Source organism: Eutrema salsugineum, unplaced genomic scaffold, assembly GCF_000478725.1.
Source record: "Eutrema salsugineum unplaced genomic scaffold, Eutsalg1_0 scaffold_15, whole genome shotgun sequence".
NCBI classification, from domain to species: Eukaryota; Viridiplantae; Streptophyta; class Magnoliopsida; order Brassicales; family Brassicaceae; genus Eutrema; species Eutrema salsugineum.
This window is the reverse complement of record NW_006256867.1, coordinates 4,527,628-4,549,596: the sequence shown is the minus strand read 5'-3', so window position 1 is coordinate 4,549,596 and position 21,969 is coordinate 4,527,628. Positions and strand designations below refer to the sequence as shown.

Sequence of the window (21,969 nt, the reverse complement as noted above, 5' to 3'; positions counted from 1 at the left end):
CTGACGGTTTGACTCTGAGCTGAAATCTGGTTTTCTATCTATTTTGTTAAGCTTTTCCCTAAGTTACCTGAAAAGAGTCTTGGAACTACAAATACTAGAAAAACGTGATAAAAGTACTTAAAAGCAATTAAAAACATAGAAAAAGTATTTCAAAACAATCCATAAAAGTGGTCAAAATACGGTGTTATCAGCCTTTGTGAACAAACTCGTAAAATCGCCACTCTCGGATCTTTGGACTTTTGGCCATCAGTTTGAGTTGGTCATGCTCTCTTATTTTAAAATCTTCTTTTGATCAATATAAATTGACCAAATAAAATTTTCAGATGCTTCAGGCATCTTTGATCCTTCTAAGATTTTAATCAATAAAATAATGTATGTGATTATATTCATACTTGGAAACATCAGTTTACGGTTTTTGAAAAACAATTTGTGCCACAAACCGGACTTTATATCTTGTGACTTTGTTTTTCTCATTGTTTTTGAGTAAAGACACATTTGGTCTCGAAAGACATTACATCTTCATGTGTATTGACCATAAGTCCAAAGACATTTTCTTTTGTTGATTCTTTTGGATCCTTTCATTTTATTCTCTAATTTTCTTTCTCTTCAGGAGAATATTAGAGTCCATCAGTCTCCCTATCTTTAACTGAACTTCAGTTTCATTTATTCTGCTCCAATGAATGTTTGTTCTTCAGGAACATTAACTTTTTGTAGAGCACTTCCAAATTTTATGAACTTCAAGTTCATCATATTTTGTAGGGAAGGTCAAATAGCACTTTCTTTAGAAATGCTTAAGTTTGAGCTTTTCTATATGTTAGATCCTACTGGGATATTCGAGATAAGATGTTCAAATTGGGATACCTGCAAAAGAAACTGAAAATAATTTTCTTTTCTAAAAGATATCATATTATATGACTAAATCAAGGATCACTTTCTTTGATCCATCTATTTATTAACCTTAACGAAAATTAATAAACCCTATGAAATATATACTCATCAAGTAGAGTTACTGGGAGCATAATTCTAATATTACTAATCCTTCAGGATTAAATCCTTCAAAGATTTTCCATTTAAAAATGTTATGATGACATCTATAAGGTACAATCCAAGTCGTTTATTTTCTGCTAGACTTTATATTACTTTTAACGTTTGGACTACTGGTCCAAAAATTTCTCATTTTTATATGAGCTTAGGATAGACTTGATTGCCTGTTTTCACTTTTTGATCAATAATTTTTTTTTCTACACTCATCCATAGAGGTAGATTTATGATCCTCATTCATATCAAATCGCTCACTATCTTATTTATTGTCAATTATATGTCTTTGGTTCCACTTTTTTCGTAATGACATGGTTAATCGAGATCTTTTTATCATTATCAATGATATCATTCAGGTACCTGATTTTATTATTAACTATATCAACGGTCTCTTAAGGAGTTTCATCCTCTTTTCAACATATATTTGCTCCTTTCTTTTTGAGGATTTTATTATTTGGAACCAAAGTAGTCTATCATGTTTCTTATGTGCCATAGACTCTTTATTGATAAATAGTCTTTCAGGGACATACTCTTGGAGCATTTCGAGCTAGAATTGAGATTTTTTTTTCATTGTCTGTCTGGCATTTACATATGAATTATCCTTTAAACTTCAGGTTCTAAATCATTTATACGAAGATCCATAATGATAATTCATTTTAAAAAATCTCATTCATTAGCTGTTCCATACCAAAACATGGATATTAAATTTCACCATTTGTTGATTTTGCGATCTTCTGGATCTACTTTATAAATTATCCATAAAACTCATTTCAAGTGTGAAGTGTGAACATAATCTTCTGAATGTTTGACTACTTTTGATATGGGATTCTTTAATTCTCCCCCTTGAGATGATGATACTTCAAGTTCATCCATCTCGAAATGAATCCAACTTTAGGACCAAAACATATCCAAATAACCCATCTTGGGGCCTTGTATTATGCATTAATTCATTTAGTGGACTCTTAATACCCCCTCTGATGATGGCTTTTCTTGTCCATTGATGTGTCGTGTGGTGAGGGTGTCAAGTTTTACCCTAAATGAAATCAATAGCCGCAAGTGCACAACTGATCGATTGTAGTACTTAGGGATCGAATCCACAGGGATGGAGGATCTTTCCCGCAAAAGACTTCGAAAGAAATATAAAGTAAGGAATGCTAGAACCAGGCGAGTTTTGTGAGGATTTTGGTGGTGTGTTTAAAACGTTAAAACAAATCTTACAAAGAAAATACGGTAATTAAAATGACCTAATAACTAAACTTAACAAAAACGAGTAAAAACGAGAAAAACGGCTAGACCTAATTGCTTTAATAAAAATCGATTGAAAGAGTAAAGAAACTAGACTAAAGCTTGAATGAAAATCGGTGTAAATCTATAGAAAAGAAAGCGCTGGGGTTCAGGGAAGTTTTCTCAGGGGTATGAACGATTCAAAACATTTCTAGAGAGTAAATTTGATAAGATCTTAGCTTTAACTTTTCGAACTGGAGTCACGGACATATGAATACGCCACTGTCGTGATCATAGACAACTATCTCTCTCAACCCTGACCAGTAGGTTTCCACTCTGGCCCTAGAAAAGAAGAGATGCATTATGTTTAAGACTCGTCAGCATTCACAAATCGCCCTTAGGTAGGTTTCCACTTCTATGTTTGTTTTTCTCTCCCAAACTAGATCTGACACCGGATGAACACTTTCGTGTCACCAAGCATCTGGATCAGATTGTAGTTCATGACGCTATTCTCATGCAGTAAAAACGAATTCAGAAGAAAAAGTTCTAAGATTCAGCTCAATAGCTCATGGAATCCTCATCGAACATATGTATCCCCATCAAAAATCTCTTAGACCCAACAATAAAACTACTCAGACATGATGAACGAAATCAAAAACATAGTATTTAAAAGTAGAACAGAAACCGAAATTGAAAAAGGAAGCACAAGGGTTCAAGAGATAGATCTCTCTCTCCCTAAAACCTAAAAACAAAGCTTAAAGTAAAATTTCTGTAAAGTATTTCGTCTCTCTTCTTCTCTCTTTAAAAACGACCTAAATGATATGTATTTATAGTCTCCAATACTCTCTGGTGTCTAGGGTTTTGGAATTGAGGCTGGGAAAATGATATGGGCTTTAGAAATGGGCCTTCAAACTCGGAGTTAGCTGGCCGAGGTTGGGAAGTGCGTGACCGCGGGGAATGGGTGGCTGGCCGCGGTCGAGATGGTTGTGACCGCGGGGAATGGCCTGTTGGCCGCGGGTGGAAACGCTTGCCGGCTGGTTTACAGGACATCTTGTTCTTCGCGTATCTTTTGATTGAACCGTTGGATTGCCAAGCTGTAAAGTGTGCTGGAAAGCTGATACTTCCATCTTTAAGATCTTCAAATTTGAGCTGGATCAGACGGTGAGAAGGTCTTCAATCGGGGGTGAACTTCTGACGGTTTGACTCTGAGCTAAAATCTGGTCTTCTATCCATTTTATTAAGCTTTTCCCTAAGTTACCTGAAAAGAGTTTTGGAACTACTAATTCTAGAAAAACATAATAAAAGTACTTAAAAGCAATTAAAAACATAGAAAAAGTATTTCAAAACGATCCATAAAAGTGGTCAAAACATGGTGTTATCATCCATTCATCTTGAATCGATTTTCATTTATTCGGGTGTAATTTAGAGAATGTTTAAAAAAATCCAATCATCATATCTAATAATCGTTCAACCAAAAGTGATGATTTATCTCTCATAATGGTCTCATTTTTATTTTATTTTTGCTAAGACATGCATGTGTGAAAAACTTCAGATTTTTTTTTTTCACATAAATTCTCAATGCCATTATTACACCTGGATGGCTTTAACTAGTTATGTTCTATACTAGCAATTCAACATAAAATATTAGTATAAAATATTATCAATTTTAGATATAAAATTATTTTCATCTTGACAAGCATCACAAAATAACATAAAAATTTAACATGTCATATATTCAGAAAAGTGCCAGTATAGAATATAAAATATTTTGGATATAAAATCATTTTCAACAAAATACACATCACAAAATAAAATAAAATTCAGCGGGTCATACATTAAAACAATGTAAACATAAAATATTATTAATTTATATAAAATTATTTTTATCTTGACATGCACCTAAATATAAAATAAAAAAAGTTAATATATCATATCTTAAAAAAGCGATAATATAGAATATTATCAATTTTATAGATAAAATTATTTTCAGAATGACAAAAAAACACTTTAACGGATCATACATGAAATAAATCCAAATATAAAATATTATCAATTTTAAATATTATATTATTTTTATGATATGTATCACAAAATAAAATAAAACAATCAACATGTCATACAATAAAAAAACGTTGATATAGAATATTATTTTTTTTAGATATAAATTCATATTTAGAAAAATATATAACAAAACAAAATAAAAACTAAATGTGTCATACAATAAGAAAAACATGAATATAGTATATTATCTAATTTGAGATATAAAATTATTTTCATCATGACATGCACCATAAAATAAAATTAAAAATTCAACTTGTCATACATGAAGAAAAAATCAAAAATATTATCAGTTTTAGATATAAAATTATTTCCAAAAAATCACATCAAAAAATTCAAGAAAAATTAAACTGGTCACACATTTAAAAAGTGCAAGTATAGAACATTATCGATTTAGATATAAAATTATTTTCAGTAAGACATTTGTCACAAAATAAAATAAAAATAATAATGTGTCATTCAATAAAAAATAGCAGTATAAAATATTATTAAAATTATTTTCAGAAAAACACGCATCACAAATAAAATGAAAAATCAACGTGTCATATATTCATAAAAATGCGTGTATAAAATATTATCAATTTTAGTATAAAATCATTTTCATCATGATATGCCAATAAAATAAAATAAATAATGAACTTGTCATATATTAAGAAAAGCGCTAGTAAAGAATATTATCACTTTTAGTATAAAATCATTTCCAGCAAGAACTGCGTCACCAAATAAAATAAAAAATCAATATGTCCCATATTAAGAACAATTGAAGCAAAATTTCTTGCCTAATTTACTCCTTTATTTTGTATATATAGTCCATTTACTCAGTTTCACCACATACGCATATTATATCCTTGACTATATCTTTTTTTTTTTTTTTGATCTTTTACTTGGGTTTTATTGGTGATAAAAGAAAATGATAGCAATACAATCATGTTTGTATCATTATCAATGGTTTAACGATAAGATGTTGGCGATGAAACGCCATCGATGGTATCAAGGTTCGTTTATAAACGATCTAGATTTCTTCATTGTTTTTTTTTTTTGTAACAAGGGTAGATTTCTTCATTGTTTTAATTGGGTTCTTATGATTTTTATCATTGTTGATGACAGTGTAACGAACGAATCTCTCAAATCTGTCAGCATATTATGCATATGCTCCTCGAGGTTCAACAAACGCTATTGGGCGTATTCACGGACTGTGAGAATCCTGTCTTGGTCAGGATGGAGAAATGGTTAGTCTTACATCTGACTAGGGGAATTAATTAAAAGGATATATTCGATTAAAAACTATATAGATCAACTTCTTTTTTTACTATTATTATTACAGGTGAATTTATCAAATGAGAAGCTGGAAGATTTGATTCTGTGGTGTCTGCCAGTGGAAGGACTCTATGGGAGATTAGACTGGCAAGGCAAATTTCCATCTTCCATCATTGATCTTCAGCCCATGGGTAAGGTGGGGAATGTGCTTCCATCCTCACCAAGACAAAGATTCTCACAATCTGTGATTTCGCCCGATCTCAGGTAATAAAAATGCTCATGTTCCTATTTATAGCTTATGGAGTTTGGTTGCATACATCGTAAGAAAACAAAAAAGAGAAATGCTAATATCAGCGAAGGACAAGAATGCTAATATCTTTTTTTTTTTTTTTTTTGAACAAGGGTTTTCTGAATGCTAATATCATTTCATACCGAACTTTACTCCAAAAGCTTTGGCTGAACCTCATTTACAATGGGGGTTGATCCTAATGCGTATTTGAGGTACGTTATTTAATCTAACTATTACTCTATTCTATATTTCCCCAATTTTGCATTTTTTTCTTATATAATCTCATAAAGAGTTTCTTACACCTTTACAAAAAAAAAACGTTTAGTGGATATTTGACTTTTGTTTAAAGTTTGACTGGCATACTGTATGATCTTTTGTATGAAATATTTGACTCTTGAAATAAAATCATCAGAATTTGATTGATTTGATTCATTTGACGACCATGCTTATTTGATGATACATTGAGTATGTTTCTTCGTAACAAAAAATTGTGAGGATTGCTTTCAAATTGTTGTTGTTGCTTTAGTATTCTAAAATTTAAAATTTTAATATAATTACCATTAATATACATAATATAATTAGTACTCTAAAACTTAAACTACACTAAAGATCTTTGTAAAAAACAAAACGCAAATAAAATGCTATTTCATGTGGATTTGTGGTGGTGCAAGTATCATTGAGCGGCTAAAGAAGATTGTAGGGATATAAATTAATTCATCAGTTTTATTATGGTTTGCTCAATCTTTACCATTAAAGATTGCAGAATATCCATTAAATTGAATATAGAAACCAATACTTTTATCATCAAATCATAATAGAGTAGTTATATATAGAGAAAAAAATAAAATGAATAAAATAAAAACTATACCATTAAGTTTGCTGACTTGGTAAAACCTAAAAGACTATGTTGTAGTGTTTGATAGTCTAAAATTGCCATGAGAAATCATATTTGTTTAATTCTCTTGGCTATAAAAAATCCATATATGAAAGATATATGCAAATTCAGAAATAACAACAAATATGATATCTTATGTCGATTGTTTGCTCCAATTGTATCATACTAAGACATATTTATTAAATTTGCAAATATCTATGATGTATTGACATTCTAACCAAGAGAACTAGCAAATTTGATTTTTTTTATGATGATTCTCTTGACGATCAAACACTACATCTAACTTTTTAGGTTTCTTCAACTCACTGAACTTAATTTACCAAGCAAAAACCGGTTTAGGAAATTAAAATTGCACCTAACAACCTCACAAGAGGTAAATATCTGAGTTTTAACAATCAACTCTTCCTCCATAGGGTTAGTTAGTATCATATTTTCTACCCTTATTAATTATGCTATTCATTGAAATATCTTTTAGTACTTTCACTCCCATTCATGCGAGAAAATAGAATCACCAAACCTGGGTTGAAACTTATGGTAGGCAAAGATTGTGCAAAATGGTTGGTTACGGGGAAATTTTATGAAGACTGTATTTGGGAAAAGGCTAGAAAAGTTTGCTAAATCAAATGGCTTAAAGCTGGGTGAACTTTTCACATTGGACTTAGTATGGGAAACGGGATTCATATGCTCAATTTCTTCTACACAGATAGTGTGATAGAAAGCATATAGGATAGAGTTCAAACGTAAGTGACAAAACGTCTTTTTCCACATTATCTAGCAATGGAAACAAAGCTAAGTGAAGACGAATTACTCCTCTCATCTATGTTGTTCTTGTCTTTCTTGGTTTTGTTTTTGTTGCTAGGTTATGAAGAAAAAAGAGTCTTTCTCGCTGGCTTTTGAATACTCTCCTATGTGGCTTCTATCACTATCTGTGTAGAACAAATTGAGCATAAGAATATCGTTTTCCCATACTAACTCTAGCGTGAAGAATTTACCTGGCTTTAATCCATTTGCTTTAGCAAACTGTTTCCAGCCCTTTCCCAAACACAATGGTTTTCCTAAGCCTTCCCCTTTAAGATTAACCAGCCATTTTGTACCATTTTTCCAATCATATTTATCAGCCCAAGTTTGATCATTCCATTTTTCTCTCATAAATGGCATTGAAAGGTACTGAAAATTGTTTAAATGGATAGCATAATTTATAAGAGTACAAAATATAAAACTAACTAACCCTGTGGAAGAATAGTTTATTGTTAGAACTCACCTGTCTACCTCTTATGAGGTTATTAGGTGCAACTGTTAATGTCATAAACCGGTTTTGGCTTGGAAGATAAATCTCTAAGTATGCATGCGATGATTCTTCTTTCTCTTAGGATCCATACAATACTATTTGCTGTTATTGTCTCATTGTGTTCCATCATTGAAAGATTATTATGGGGTATTGAGGAAGATACTGCAAAAAAAGGGTTTAGAATTTTCATTATTGCCTCATGAAACCAAGCAGAAGATTATTTTTAGTGTCATGACTCATGACAATCAAACTTAACAATAATATAGCAAACGTAGAAACAGTTACTTCCTAATGCATGATATAAGTATAGTAGTAGGCAATCAGCCAAATCAAATCACACAAATCAGAATCGAAATATATAGTGGTTTTACTTCAATATACGAAGTTACATACCAACGTAAACCAAACTAAATTTAATTCATTTTTAGAAAATATATATAGTTAACTAAGATGTTTCATCAAATCAAACCAAAACCATATTAAAATTAATTTTTGATTATTATTTCAACAAGTTTATCCCAAACTGAACCACAATAGAATCTAAATGATAATGCTCAACTTCAGAAATATGTTCTTTAAGTAAGTGATTAAACCCCAATATGCAATAATTGTTAGAACATTTTGGTTTAGCACGATAAGTTACATAAGTAACTATGGAATAATGGGACTGAGAAGTAAAAAACCAGAAAGCATCGAAAAACATGAGGAAAAGTGGTCATAAGAAAAAAGACGTATATGTCGTTTTAGAGGCACTATGATAGAAAGAGAGTAAGAAAGGTGGTGTTTTGGTGAAAAAAAGTGACTTAATGTTTGGAAAAAGAGGTGAAACCATGTCTCGAGGCCTAGGAAAGGGAATGTGTTGAAGACATGAGAACAAAGAGTTGAATGCTTGAGACTTTTTAAAGAAACAAGTGAGAGGATATAGGTTAAGTCTATGAAAATGTGAATCAAGATTCGGATCCGTTCCTTGTAAAGAACATTATTTTATTTGTAGAAGTTACCTAACCCAAGTAATATACCGTGTCACAGGAGGTACACTGGGTTTAGCGAGGATCCGTCAAGTTGACTCAGTACCATCCCAAGTGCAAGGTATTATGATGAGTAAGCTAAGGGTCAAAGTACAAGGAGAATTATACCCATCAAGAATGCAAGAAACCATAGAGTAATTAGAAGGTTGGTTAATGGTGTTGATCACTTGAACGCAGATCTTCTTCTTAGGCTTTAGCTTCGCGGCATCGATTTCGAGGATGTCAATCCTTCATTGTGGTTCGGCTCATTACATCACCTTCTGGACCGCCACCAATTATACCATGGACTTTGCTCCGTTCTTCAGGTCTCCACGCCGGCTCCCTGCACTGGTCTAACAACCGAGGTAGATGTCTTCAGGGACTTGTCTTTGTTGGCTCTTGTGAACTATATCACCTTCCTGCATCGGTACAGGCCTCTATCCTTTTGGTTCTTCCTTCTCCTTGGCTCCTTTTCATCTCCATGCTTTCCTCCTTTAAGCCTCTTCTTCCCCTCTTCCTCCAAAAGTACATATAGATAACCAAAATGCAAGTGCAAGTGCAATATATACATCCTAGGACTCTAATATGCAACATGAGATAAATCTAGACTGAAATGGCATGAATGATGATGAAAAGAATGCAAAGATGAATGAAAACTAGTAGAAAAACTAAGTAGAAATGATAATATCATGTTGATCAATATATTATATTATTTAAAAACAATCTACTAATTAAATATATTCAAGATTTTGTAGTATTTCCAATTATTTTCTATAACTAAATTGTATTATATAGTTAAAGTGCCAATTCGGGATAATGACATGTGGATTAGACATAGGTTGTTTTGCTACAGGGCGGATTAGGTAGGATTCTAAGTTTTAAATGCCGCAAAAACAGATCTCTTGAGTCAATATATTAGTTTTTAATTTTGAAAAAGAAATGGTATAGTAACTTTACTAAATGATATGAAATTTTCTTTGAGATATACTATAGTTTGTTATATTAGTTGAGTATATCTCAAATCTAAATTCAATATATATATTACTACTTTTACAAAGAGTTAAGACACAAGAAAATTGATTTTTCAAGAGTTTGTAGATCGACCACAAAATCTCAAAGTCATTAAACAGTGTTAGAGTTGTGCTTTCACGATTCAAAATTGTAATTCTTTTCTGAGTTAGTCCAAAAAAAATATATCAGACCACAACAAAACAAATTAAGTAAGCGGGTAAGTCCACTTTGACAACCTTATTCATGATAATCATTAATAAGACATATTATAAATTTATTAATTAAAAGTGATCATCTTTAGCATTGGAGTGCACAAGTCTATCCCAAGATGTTATTTATATGAATTCGATACTACCGGTTCGGATTACCAAACCATTTTAGATGTTCAAGCTGTTGATAAAAAAAAGTGATCATATGATTTCTAATAAAAAATTATAAATGAATTCATATTCAACAGATATATATATATAATCTATGTTAATATATATATAAGTATGTATATATTAACATCACATCATTATCACAACTAAATTTTATTTATATTATTAACTCTTAAAACAAAACTAACTCAAATTTATATTCGATGAATATGTATATATATATATATATCATAATTTTTGTTGTGATATTAGTATATACGTAATTTGAGATCAATCAATATTTACTTAACCAATTTTTTAAAAAGAAATATTTCACACACAGCGCAAATTAAATCAAAGCTTTGTAGTATTCAAACATTTGTAAGTATCGGTTGTTCTGTTTATTTAATTATTCAGATATATTAATATATAAAAGAGAATATTTTAATATAGACACGACACATATGATTTTTATAATCATTAAATCGAAATATTTATTTGAACAAAAGAAAATTCTCAACTTTATGGGTTTTTTTTATCTTTTGAAAACAAATATATCTATCTCCTATAGCGATTTTGCTCGTTTGACTCTAGATGTTAAGATCTTAACATGTATCAGTGTAATAATAAAATCTATTTATTTTTAATTATAACTTAAAAAATGATTTTTTAAAAAAAATAGAAATTACCAGATAGAAAAAGTAACATGTATAGTTATAACATATTATTAGATTGTGATATGTGTCATTGTTATTTCTAATCATGAGATATATCAATGTAATAATATAATTTTTTTAAAAAAAAAATAAAAAAAAAAATAATTTTTTATTTTTATTTAGGAAAACCACATAATTACATTTTTTTGAATGAAAATTATTAAAAAAAAAAAACTGAAACTAGAATATAATGAAAATTATGCTTTTGAAATCTTATCATTGTCAGAGTGATTATTCACAAGATTTCTAAAAATTATGGATCAATTTCTATTTGTTTACTAAAACAGGAAAAAGTAAAAGTAAGAGAAATAACATAATATTATGGAAATAATGTTTTTGAAAATTTATAATTTATATAGAGGGATTATTTACTAAACTTATGAATAACATGAATCAATTTATAATTTTTAACTGTAAACTATAAAGCGTTATTTATGAATAATATAACAAAAAGCGTTTTTATGTTTTCCGGGCTTACAAGTTTGGGCGTTATCAGACTTTCCGTCCTTTCTGGGTGTCTTCCCGAATATCTCTATTTATCAAATATAAGTTTTCTCTTTTGGAAAACAAAAGAGCAAGGCATGACAAATCCTCAAAATGATGTATATCTTTGGATCCTATGGTTTATTTGGAAAGCAGGAAACGAGAAAATCTTCAACGGGAAAGAAATTTCCCCGGAAGACACCTTGATCCACGCAAAGGTGCAAGCAGAAAGTTGGAGATTAACCTGAAGACGACGATGATGCTCACGTTGAGGCGTTGCCCCCCCCTCCGGCCACGATATCGCTACCCGAGGTACCGCAGATCCCGATATGCCGGATTGATGCTTCTTGGATCAGTCACAGACAGGTTAGCGGCCTTGGTTAGAGTTTTAAGGATGGCAGAGGGAATGAAATTTTTGGACTATAGGGATGTCGTAGAAGCCTCTCGGCTCTTCACGCCGAGATGGATTGCCTCTTATGGGCTATGTCATGCCTGAGAGAAAGACATATGACTTGAATGCATTTTCAGACCGACTGTTTGGACCTTGTGAGCATGTGTGAATCACCAGCAGATTGATCGTCTTTTATGACAGAGTTGGAATCTTTCCGTATACTTCGCGAGAGTTTTTCAGAGTTCATCTTATCCCATATTCCGAGAATTTAAAATGTCTAGATGAATATGCTTGCAAGAGGAGTTATTTTTTTCCAAATCGATCATATCGCACCGGTCAAAAATGGTCTACAAACTACTTCCATTATGATAGGCCAAATGTGATTGTAATAGTTAAGTAGAGGAAAAAGAAAAAAAAAGAATAATATAACAAAAATTTCATTTAAAAACTTATTTTACGAATCATAATCATACAGATTATCAATTTTTTTTATTATTATTATTTTTCCTTCTATCATGCAGAGGCTGATGTAGTACATTATAAACTATTTGATCTGCTTATCAACATTAATTATGCTCAATCCCACTAAACCCGTTTGGTTTGCATTTATTCCTCTTAATTTGTACCGCTCGATTCAAATCCTATCTTGTATGGCAAGTTGATGGCTGTATTGACCGCTCCGTGACAAAAATCCGCCCCACACACCGTCTCCATTCACTACATAAAGTCGTCGTCTTTGTCTGCTAATCAAGATCAATCCAAAATCCCTTTCTTTTTACTAGGGATTAGCAATAAAATAACAAATATACAAATATAATCTAAAGAAATTTTCATGTTCTTGACTGATCTATCAATCTCCCTGAAATAGCAACCGCAAGAGCTGCAGTAAACTTAGGATCACTCGTCAACGAAGCGGCCATTTGTTGCATCAAAACCTCTCGAACCGATCCCTTCTCTTTCTTTTCCTCGACAGGTCCAAGACCACCTTGGACGAGATCAAGCTCCACTGTCCTGGACCCACCTATATGTGGACCTGGGTGGTTATGTGTCCCTACGTAAGTGGCTACCAAGAAAGATGGATCTTCTGCACTTCGTTGCACCTGAACAAACACACACACACCCATCTTTAGCCAGACAGCAAGATCTCGAAGAACTCTTTTACAAAGTTTTAACTGGACCTCAATGTTAAATTACCTTCTTCTTGACCGGACAAGACGGTGAAAAAGAGCACCTAAAGTAAGCTCTAGGAGATGGGTTATCTTTCGTAATCTTTTGCCCGTATTTCCTCCATTGATATCCATCTTTCACAGTCTGCAATTAAGTATTCCACAAACACTCATATCAATGTATGTTAATATCAAGACTCTGAATTATGAAGAACAAGAACAATTACCCTTAATTATCTATAAATCAAGAACCAACTGGTCAAAAGACCCTTTTAAGTCTAATCTCAACATTCCTATTTACACTTTGTATGCGTATCAATAAAGAACAAGACAAACACTTACCAAGCTTGAATCAGACTTATCAGCGGGATAATAAGAGGTTGAAACCGTTGAATTATCGCCGGAGATAATCTCGCTTGTACCGCAACCGAGTCCAACCGAGGAGCTTACTAACTCACCAATGTCCTGTTTTCGTTTCCTCGTAAGCTGTTCGGTCTGAAATTTATCATTTTCAGGACTCTTCCTACTCTGCAACTCCTCCAGATAGTTTTGTAGAGCATAGTAATTCTTACAGACTCTGGCTAGCATTTCGGTTAGCTTCTTGTTCTCGGAATTGGCCCGGTTTAACTCCTCTTGTAACGTATTAGCCTTCTGTTTCAGAAGTCATAAACCATAAAAATCAAATCAACAAATCAGATTAAGTAAAAGCTTCGATTTTTTTTAATCTGACCATAGTTTTGAGCTTTTGATTATATCATCACTGATCTAATTTAACTATGTAATGTCTAAATCAGAGATCTGAACCTAAGAGTTTGCACACCAAGTGTTCGATGAAAAGAACTAACCTCGTCTTTGACTAAATCAACAGAAGACGAATCAGAGCCTTCCCTTTTCTGAATCACGAACGAAAATGAAAACCCATATTAACTCACTGCAACACCGATCCGGAAGAAATTGAGTTGAAAGAAGGAAATTTTTGAACTCACCGGAAGTTTGCCGGAGAAATGAAGATCGAAAGGGTTGGTGTTGGGATCGAGAGATGATGAATAGTCCATCACGGAAGAGAGAATAGATAGAAACAAAACTGATTTGCTTAGAGATATGGTTTTATAGTAAAGTAAGTAAAGAGAGTGTATGAGTTAGATTATCAACGATGTCGATTTTGTAATTGTGTGGAAGAAAAAAGCTTGATTACATTTTCGTATAAATCTGTGATCCAAAGTTTTTCTCAAGTCATTAAAATCTTGTGTGGGTGAAGCCATTGACAAAGAATTTTATAGTAAAATTTTTCTATGTAGTTTGTATTAGTTGTATAATATAACTAATTATGTTGGTTGCAATATCTAAGTCCTTAATGTAAACTCTAATTTATTTTATATATAAAGTAAGGTTTACTAAGTATATGAGTGGTAGAGAGATAACAAAGACACGAGAGAATGAAGGAAGAAATTTACTTCCACATCTATGTCTCATTTCTCTCAACTTAAGTACATATTTATAGAAGCAGCAAATGAAGTTACCGACTTTGACATGTCGGTGAAAATAACTTCTCTTACAAGTAATTAATAAAATATTCAGATGAATAATTATTATCTGATACTCTCTCTTAATTATCCATTTCTAATAATATATCTGGTACTGCCTCGTTAAAAACTTTATCATGGAAAAATTCATTGGAATAAAAAAAAACCATGACAAGGAAAAAAAAGTACAATAACATAATCTCCCTTTGGAAATGATAGATATAACTTTTCTTTATAGATCTTGCAGTCGGCGCATTCCAATATTATGGACATGTTTTCTGAATGATGTAGTGGAAAGCGCTTATGTAAAAAGATTTGCTGCATTATCACTTGGGCGAACATATTGAATATCCACTTTCTGATTCTTCTCGAGTTCTTGAGTGTAAGAGAAAAACCTTGGAGGAATATGTTTTGTTCTATCGCTCTTAATGAAACCTTCTTTGAGTTGAGCGACACATGCAGCATTGTCTTCGAACACTTTCGTTGGTTCCGTATCGATGACTATTCCACTTGAACCTTGTATATGTTGAGTCATAGATCAGAGTCATATGCATTCTCTACATGCTTCATAAAGAGCAATGATTTCCGCATAATTTGAAGAAGTAGCGACCAAAGTCTGTTTTTGAGAACACCACAAGATCGCTGATCCACCAATTGTAAAAACATATCCAGTTTGCGATCGAGTTTTATGCGGATCTGATAAGTATCCTGCATCTGCAAAACCAACTAGACCAACTTCGGGGTTTCTATGATAAAATAAACCAAGATCAATCGTACCTTGGAGATAACGGAAAAAATGTTTTATTCCATTCCAATGTCTGCACGTAGGAGATGAGCTGTATCTTGCAAGTAGATTAGTAGCAAATGCTATATCTGGTCGAGTACAATTTGCAAGATACATAAGCCCACCGATAACGCTCATATAAAGTACTTCAGGACAAATTGTACTCGGCAAAACGTGCCGTAAACATATCTCCAGTTACCAATTCAAGATATCTAATTATACTTGGTGACGTATAGCCGATATATATTCCCAATCTCCTTTGTGGCCCCATTTTTGTTCTTTACGGCGGGGCTATTGGGACATAGACCGCACATTCAAATATACGGAGATGGGATACATTTGGCTCCTTGCCAGATGTTAACTGTATTGGGGAATATTCATTATATGCTCTTGGCTTCATCTGGACCAATGCCCCAGCATGCAATATAGCATGTCCCCATACAATAATTGGGAGTTTTGTTCTCAATATTAACGGTCTTGCTATCAATTGCAACCGTTTTATTAAAGATTCAGCCATACCATTTTGTGTATGAACATGTGGAACCAGATGTTCAACATCGATTCCTAATGAAATACAATAGTCATTAAAGGCTGCTGAAGTGAATTCACCAGCGCTGTAAAGCCTGACTTTCTTTATAGCACAATCAGGGAATTGCGCTCTCAACTTGATTATTTGGGCAATGAATCTTGCGAAAGCCATATTTCTTGTGGTCAACAAAACACACATGTGACCATCTACTAGATGCGTCAATTAATACCATGAAATATCTAAATGGCCCGCACGGTGGGTGAATCGGCCCATATATATCACCATGTATTCTCTCTAAGAATACAAGAGATTCATTCCCAACTTTGGCTGGCGAGGGCCTAGTTATGAGTTTTCCTTGAGAACATGCCTGACATGAAAACTCTCCCGATTGAAAAATCTTTTGGTTTTTCAATGGGTGGCCACTCGAATTTTGCACAATCCTTCTCATCATGACTGATCCAGGATGGCCAAATCTTTCATGCCATACTCTAAATGTACTAGTAAACCCTGGTTTTACTGTAACATAGGATTCAATCATATTTAATTTTGTGCAATATAACCCAGAGGACATCATTTGTAATTCTTCTAATACGTGTTTCCTCTCAGATATAATGCAAAGATATTCAATGCCATTCTTATTTGTACTTGCTATATGATATCCATTTCCTCGGATATCTTTAAAACTTAGCAAGTTTCTACTGGATTCGGGGGAATATAATGTATCATTTATTTCAAAATTTGTCCCCCTTGGCATTGAAAAATTAGCTCTTCCGGAGCCAATTATAATATTTGCATTACCAGATATGGTACCCACGCTTTCGGCAGAGTCCTTTATTTTGAGACAGGAGAAATATTTTTTATCTTTAAGTATAATATGTGTCGTAGCACTGTCGACTAGACATGTATCTCCATCCTGAATCTCAAATGATGTCATAGTCTGAATCACAATATGCAAGAAATGCATTAATAAATGAAAAACATGATTTGAAAAGTTATATTGCATTAAGAAAAACCCTTTTTTATGTTTAGAAAAATATATTTCATTCTTATTTAAGATTACATTAGTTTTTCGTATCTTCTTCATAAAGATATTATATTACATTGATCTTAATCGCTTTGTTTCCGTTGATTCATCAGGATCAGCAAGGAAATCAGCGATATCAAGATGAGTATAATCACTTATGCCATCAAAGGAAGGTCCAGCTTCATCAGAGATGAAATTGGTTTCAAAATTCTTTCCTTTATCCTTTTCTTTGGCATCTTGTGATGCTCGGTACAGATCGGCTAAATGTCTTGGCGTACGATAGGTTTTTGCCCAATGATTTTTCATGCCGCATCTGTAACAAGCAATTTCTTTTTGCTTTCCTGCTTCCCGACCAATATCGTTTTGTCTTCCTCGTCCACGACCTCGTCCGCGACCGCGGTTACGGCCTCGACCACGCCCGCGTCCGTGTTCGGTTCTATTATTTTGACTGGATGACGCAACATTCACTTCTGGGAATGGCAATGATCCAGTTGGACGAGTTTGATAGTTTAACATCACGAGCTGGTTATTTTGTTCAGCTACAAAGAGGACTTGCATCAACTCCGAGTAAGTTGTGTAACCTTTTGCCCGGTATTGTTGTTGCAGGATTACATTTCCAGGATGAAATGTTTGGAGAGTTTTTTCGATCATGTCGAAATCACTTACCTCCTGTCCACATAACATCATCTTAGAAGTAATTCCAAACATAGCGGAATTATATTCACCAACACTTTTGTAATTCTGAAATCGGAGGTTCAGCCACTCATGTTTGGCTTTTGGTAAGATCACATATTTTTGGTAATCAAACCTATCTTTAAGAGATTGCCAAATATCTGCAAGATCTTCTTTTGTGATGTATTCTTCTTTTAAACTATTATCGATGTGGTGGAGCAAAAATATCATGGCTTTCGCCTTTAACTCATCTGATGTCGTTTCTGACTTATCGATGGTATCGAGAAGCCTGTTTCCTCTTAGATGCATTATTGCACCTACTGCCCATGACATATAATTTTTTCCAGACACATCAAGGGCAGAGATTTCGAGCTTCGCCAAATTCGACATTATAACTGTATATAATTTTATCAAGAATAAATTTAGCAAACATTGAGTTTAAAAATTTGTTTTTCGAGAAAAACATGATAAAAAAAATTAATTCTCACACATAATAAAAGTATAAAAATTAAAATAATATAGGAGGCAGAGCCTTCCATATAATTTGAGGAGGCAGAGCCTACCATATTTTTGAGGAGGCAGAGCCTACCATATATTTATTGAGGAGGCAGAGCCTACTACTCCATGAACATAATATCAAGGAGGAAGTTTAACCTTTTACTCCATATATATAATCTGAAGAGACATAATCTACCATATGATCATATGATCGTGAAGGCATAGCCTATCATAACGATCAGTTTGGGGAAAGCAGAGCCTATCATTCTGTAAACTTTAAAAGTAAATTGAACATAAATTTAAATCAACGATTCGAGAAAGGCAGAACCTTATCATCCCAAAATAATACGTAAACTTGAAATATTAAACATAAATATAAATTTTACCTTTTTAGGTACAAGAGCAGATCAAGAGGTGCTGATAATGTAATGTAAACTCTAATTTATTTTATATGTAAAGTAAGGTTTACTAAGTATATGAGTGGTAGAGAGATACAAAGACACGAGAGAATGAAGGAAGAAATTTACTTCCACATCTATGTCTCATTTCTCTCAACTTAATTACATATTTACAGGAGCAGCAAATGAAGTTACCGGCTTTGACATGCGGTGAAAATAACTTCTCTTACAAGTAATTAATAAAATATTCAGATAGATAGTTATTATCTAACAGTCCTCAATTATTTTTTTTTTTACAATTTGTTTTTAAAAAATGTTGTTTTAGAATGTGTTAAAAATACATGGTTGTTTAGAGAATAGAGATCATGAGTTTTTTTCTCTCTTTTCCCTCATCTCTATCTTTCAAAGAGAGAGAGTCTTTTCTCCGTTTTTGTTCTGATTAATATCGGATCTCCAATAATTCCGACATGTTCTATATTATAGTCGGATTAATAATAGTTCTGCGTGACAGATTTTAGTTTTCCGGCTTGACTGGATTTTGTCTCTTCGTTTTTCGAATTTTCTTTTGCAAACTTTAATCGATTCTTCAAATTTCTGAAGGAAATTTCCTTCTTTAGAGAGTATAATCTTCGCTAGTCTTTAGTGGAGCGAAGACTTTCTAATATTGAAGAATTGTTGGTATTAATTTGAAAAAGCTTAAGGTTTTCGTTTTTTGGAGTTTGATGTGCTCAGGTTTTAACCCTAGTTTTCTGCAAGTACACAGATGTACATTATAGTACTTAAAGGTCTATCCACTGAAGACCAAGTAACTGCAATACGAATTCACTTGAAATAAGAACTGAGTTAAGATGAAAATATGGGTGTTTGTTTGGGGTTGTGAATAGTGACGAAAAAAGCATATAATAAACTTAAAAACAGGTAAACAATAAGATCAAATCAATACGAGAAGGTGTTGGGCGTTGGGGAATTTGTCAGGAATCATAGACTAGCTAACAAGAGAATTAAACATATAGTTTTCTATAGATATGTTCCTGAAATCAAACCCAGACTAACCTACTCACGTAGTATTAATCACAAATCAGTTCACTCAGATTTACTAAACTCCCATTCAGTTCTCTAAGTGTCTAGACAAATTAGTTTGATAATTTCACAAAACGCTTTAGATCGACTCACACTGTCTAAGAGAATTTGTTCATCTAAATATGGTTAATTGATTCGATAACATTTTCGGTGAGTAAATCAACATAATCGCAGTAGATGGTCAATCCAAGCCACATAAACGAAACACAAATTTGGACGAAGAAATCTAAATATAAAACCTAATCTAACAAACCAGAAATCAATCCATGAATTCCCTTTGAAAATCCCTTAAAACCCAACAAGGGAATTACTCAATCATAGTGTATAAGAACATCACAGAAGTATTGTAGTTTGCTGGAAATTAAATAAGAGAAAGGTAAAGAACGAAGAACGAGGATGAAGATGGATATCGATGATGGCTCCTTCGGCGACTCTTTCTTCTCCCGAAGACGGCAACTCCAAAGGTATGCGGCTCTTCTCTGCTCTCTCTCCATGACTTGGTCATTAGAATGACCTAAAACGAGTATATATAGCCTTCTAATTTGTTGGAAACGTCTAGGGTTTGAAGAATAAGTAGTGGGCTGAACTTGGGCTTGAATTAGGTCATTTTCGGACGTCAACGATGTCTGGCCGCGGTCGTGGTGGTCCTGACCGCGGGGAATCATAGTCTGGCCGCGGTCGCGGCCTATGCTCTCATTCGAGACTGACTTTTCTGTTTTTAGTGCATCAGAAATATCTGACGATTTAACCGTTGGATTGTCTTCAAACCAATTGCATTAGAAAGCTGGTTATTTCTTCTATGTTGTCTCAAATTTTGGGGATAATCAGACGGTGATAATGTCTTCATCGAGTGCCATACTTCTGACGGTATGCATTTATCCAAAATTGCTTATTTGTTCTAAATTGCACATCTTTAGTCCAAATTTCCTGAAAAGTCTTTTTAAAATTCTAAAATATAGAAATCAATTAAAATCCATTGAAATCAGATTTCAAACACCTGAATAAGATATTAAAACGATCCATAAAAATTGTCAAAATCCGGTGTTATCAACTCCCCCAGACTTAAACCTTTGTTTGTCCTCAAACAAAACATAGATCAAGCCAGGAAATAATCTTTAAAAACCCGCAGCAACTAAACAATCTCAGTGATCGTCCTTCTAAACCATAACCTATCGTAAAACATCTATCTGGATCTAATCTTGAAAATTCTCACCAAAATACAAACATAACTAGTCCGTTGATCCGTCATGCAAAAATCTAGACACTTAGATCTGATTTCCAGTAAACTAGCTCTTTACATTCATTAAGTGCATACTGAATTCTCATTAAAGACATCATTCAGGGTAAACGGCGTTTGGTAATTAAGGACTATTTATGTGGTGGAGTTAAAGTGTTTCAGGTTACCTGAAGATCTGGAGGATGCAAGATATTATGCAAAACCGCAAGAGAGAGTGGACTTGTTGATGTCCGCAATTTTCAGTCACTTCTCCTTGCCAAATGTTGTTGCATAGTCTTTCCTCCTTGGTTGTAAACAGTTGTTCCCCCAGACTTAAATCTTTTTCGGGAATCAGAAAAATAATCTCCAAAACTCCATATAATCAAACTCTAGCTTGCCTCAAGGATAAAATCGATCCTCCTAGACTCTCTTAAGGTTTTTATTTCATTTCTTTTCTTATTTTTTTCTTTTATTTAATTCTATTTTCAATTTTTTTTTTTTGAAAGGGGAAACAAGCTTTTATAGAGAGAGAGTCTAAGGGACCAAATTGTACAAAGATTTTGAAGTTTTTCCAAGGCAAACTGAGTTTACTCCTTTTGTTGAATCATTCCAATGAAATCGCAGGTCTCTGTCTTTAGTGACTGAAAACCGTGTTGATCTTCTTTCTCTCGACGTTTTTGCACATATCTGCATATATGACAATGAAAAACAAGAGTGCATGTGGTTTGAAAGAGGCTGGGTTACGGAAGGGAACTAGCTAAAGGTGAACTAGCCATTCAGGATCAACAATCGGTAAAAGGATAAAAGAGTCCTGAATGTATGATTCGTTTCCCTGATCTAATACTTTAATGAGAAAGTTAAGTCAAGATTAAGTCCAAATAAAATGAGCTAGTACGTATATCCTGTCACAAAGAATCTCCATGAATAGAAGTTCTCTGGTGGGAGTTCGTAGTGTAAAAAGTACACTAGTTACCACCTAATCTAGGCCTAAATCATAAAAGAGCAAAAAACGAGAAAATAGCGTAGAAACACACTAGTCTAAATCATCATAGTATTGTTTATT

General features: G+C 33.1%; 2 protein-coding genes across 2 annotated transcripts; both read right to left on the bottom strand.

The window, feature by feature from the left end:
* Positions 1-12,734: 12,734 nt before the first annotated feature.
* Positions 12,735-14,351, bottom strand: LOC18021857 (probable WRKY transcription factor 60). Its single transcript, XM_024158387.1, has 5 exons — positions 14,169-14,351; positions 14,028-14,075; positions 13,525-13,833; positions 13,211-13,327; positions 12,735-13,116 (listed from the first exon to the last, which is right to left on the bottom strand). The coding sequence occupies exons 1-5, from the start codon at positions 14,235-14,237 to the stop codon at positions 12,847-12,849; spliced, it is 813 nt and encodes a 270-aa protein (XP_024014155.1). The 5' UTR covers positions 14,238-14,351; the 3' UTR covers positions 12,735-12,846.
* A 2,763-nt stretch (positions 14,352-17,114) lies between these two features.
* Positions 17,115-18,104, bottom strand: LOC112088057. The gene has a single exon (XM_024158211.1). The coding sequence runs from the start codon at positions 18,102-18,104 to the stop codon at positions 17,115-17,117; it is 990 nt and encodes a 329-aa protein (XP_024013979.1).
* Positions 18,105-21,969: the final 3,865 nt, after the last annotated feature.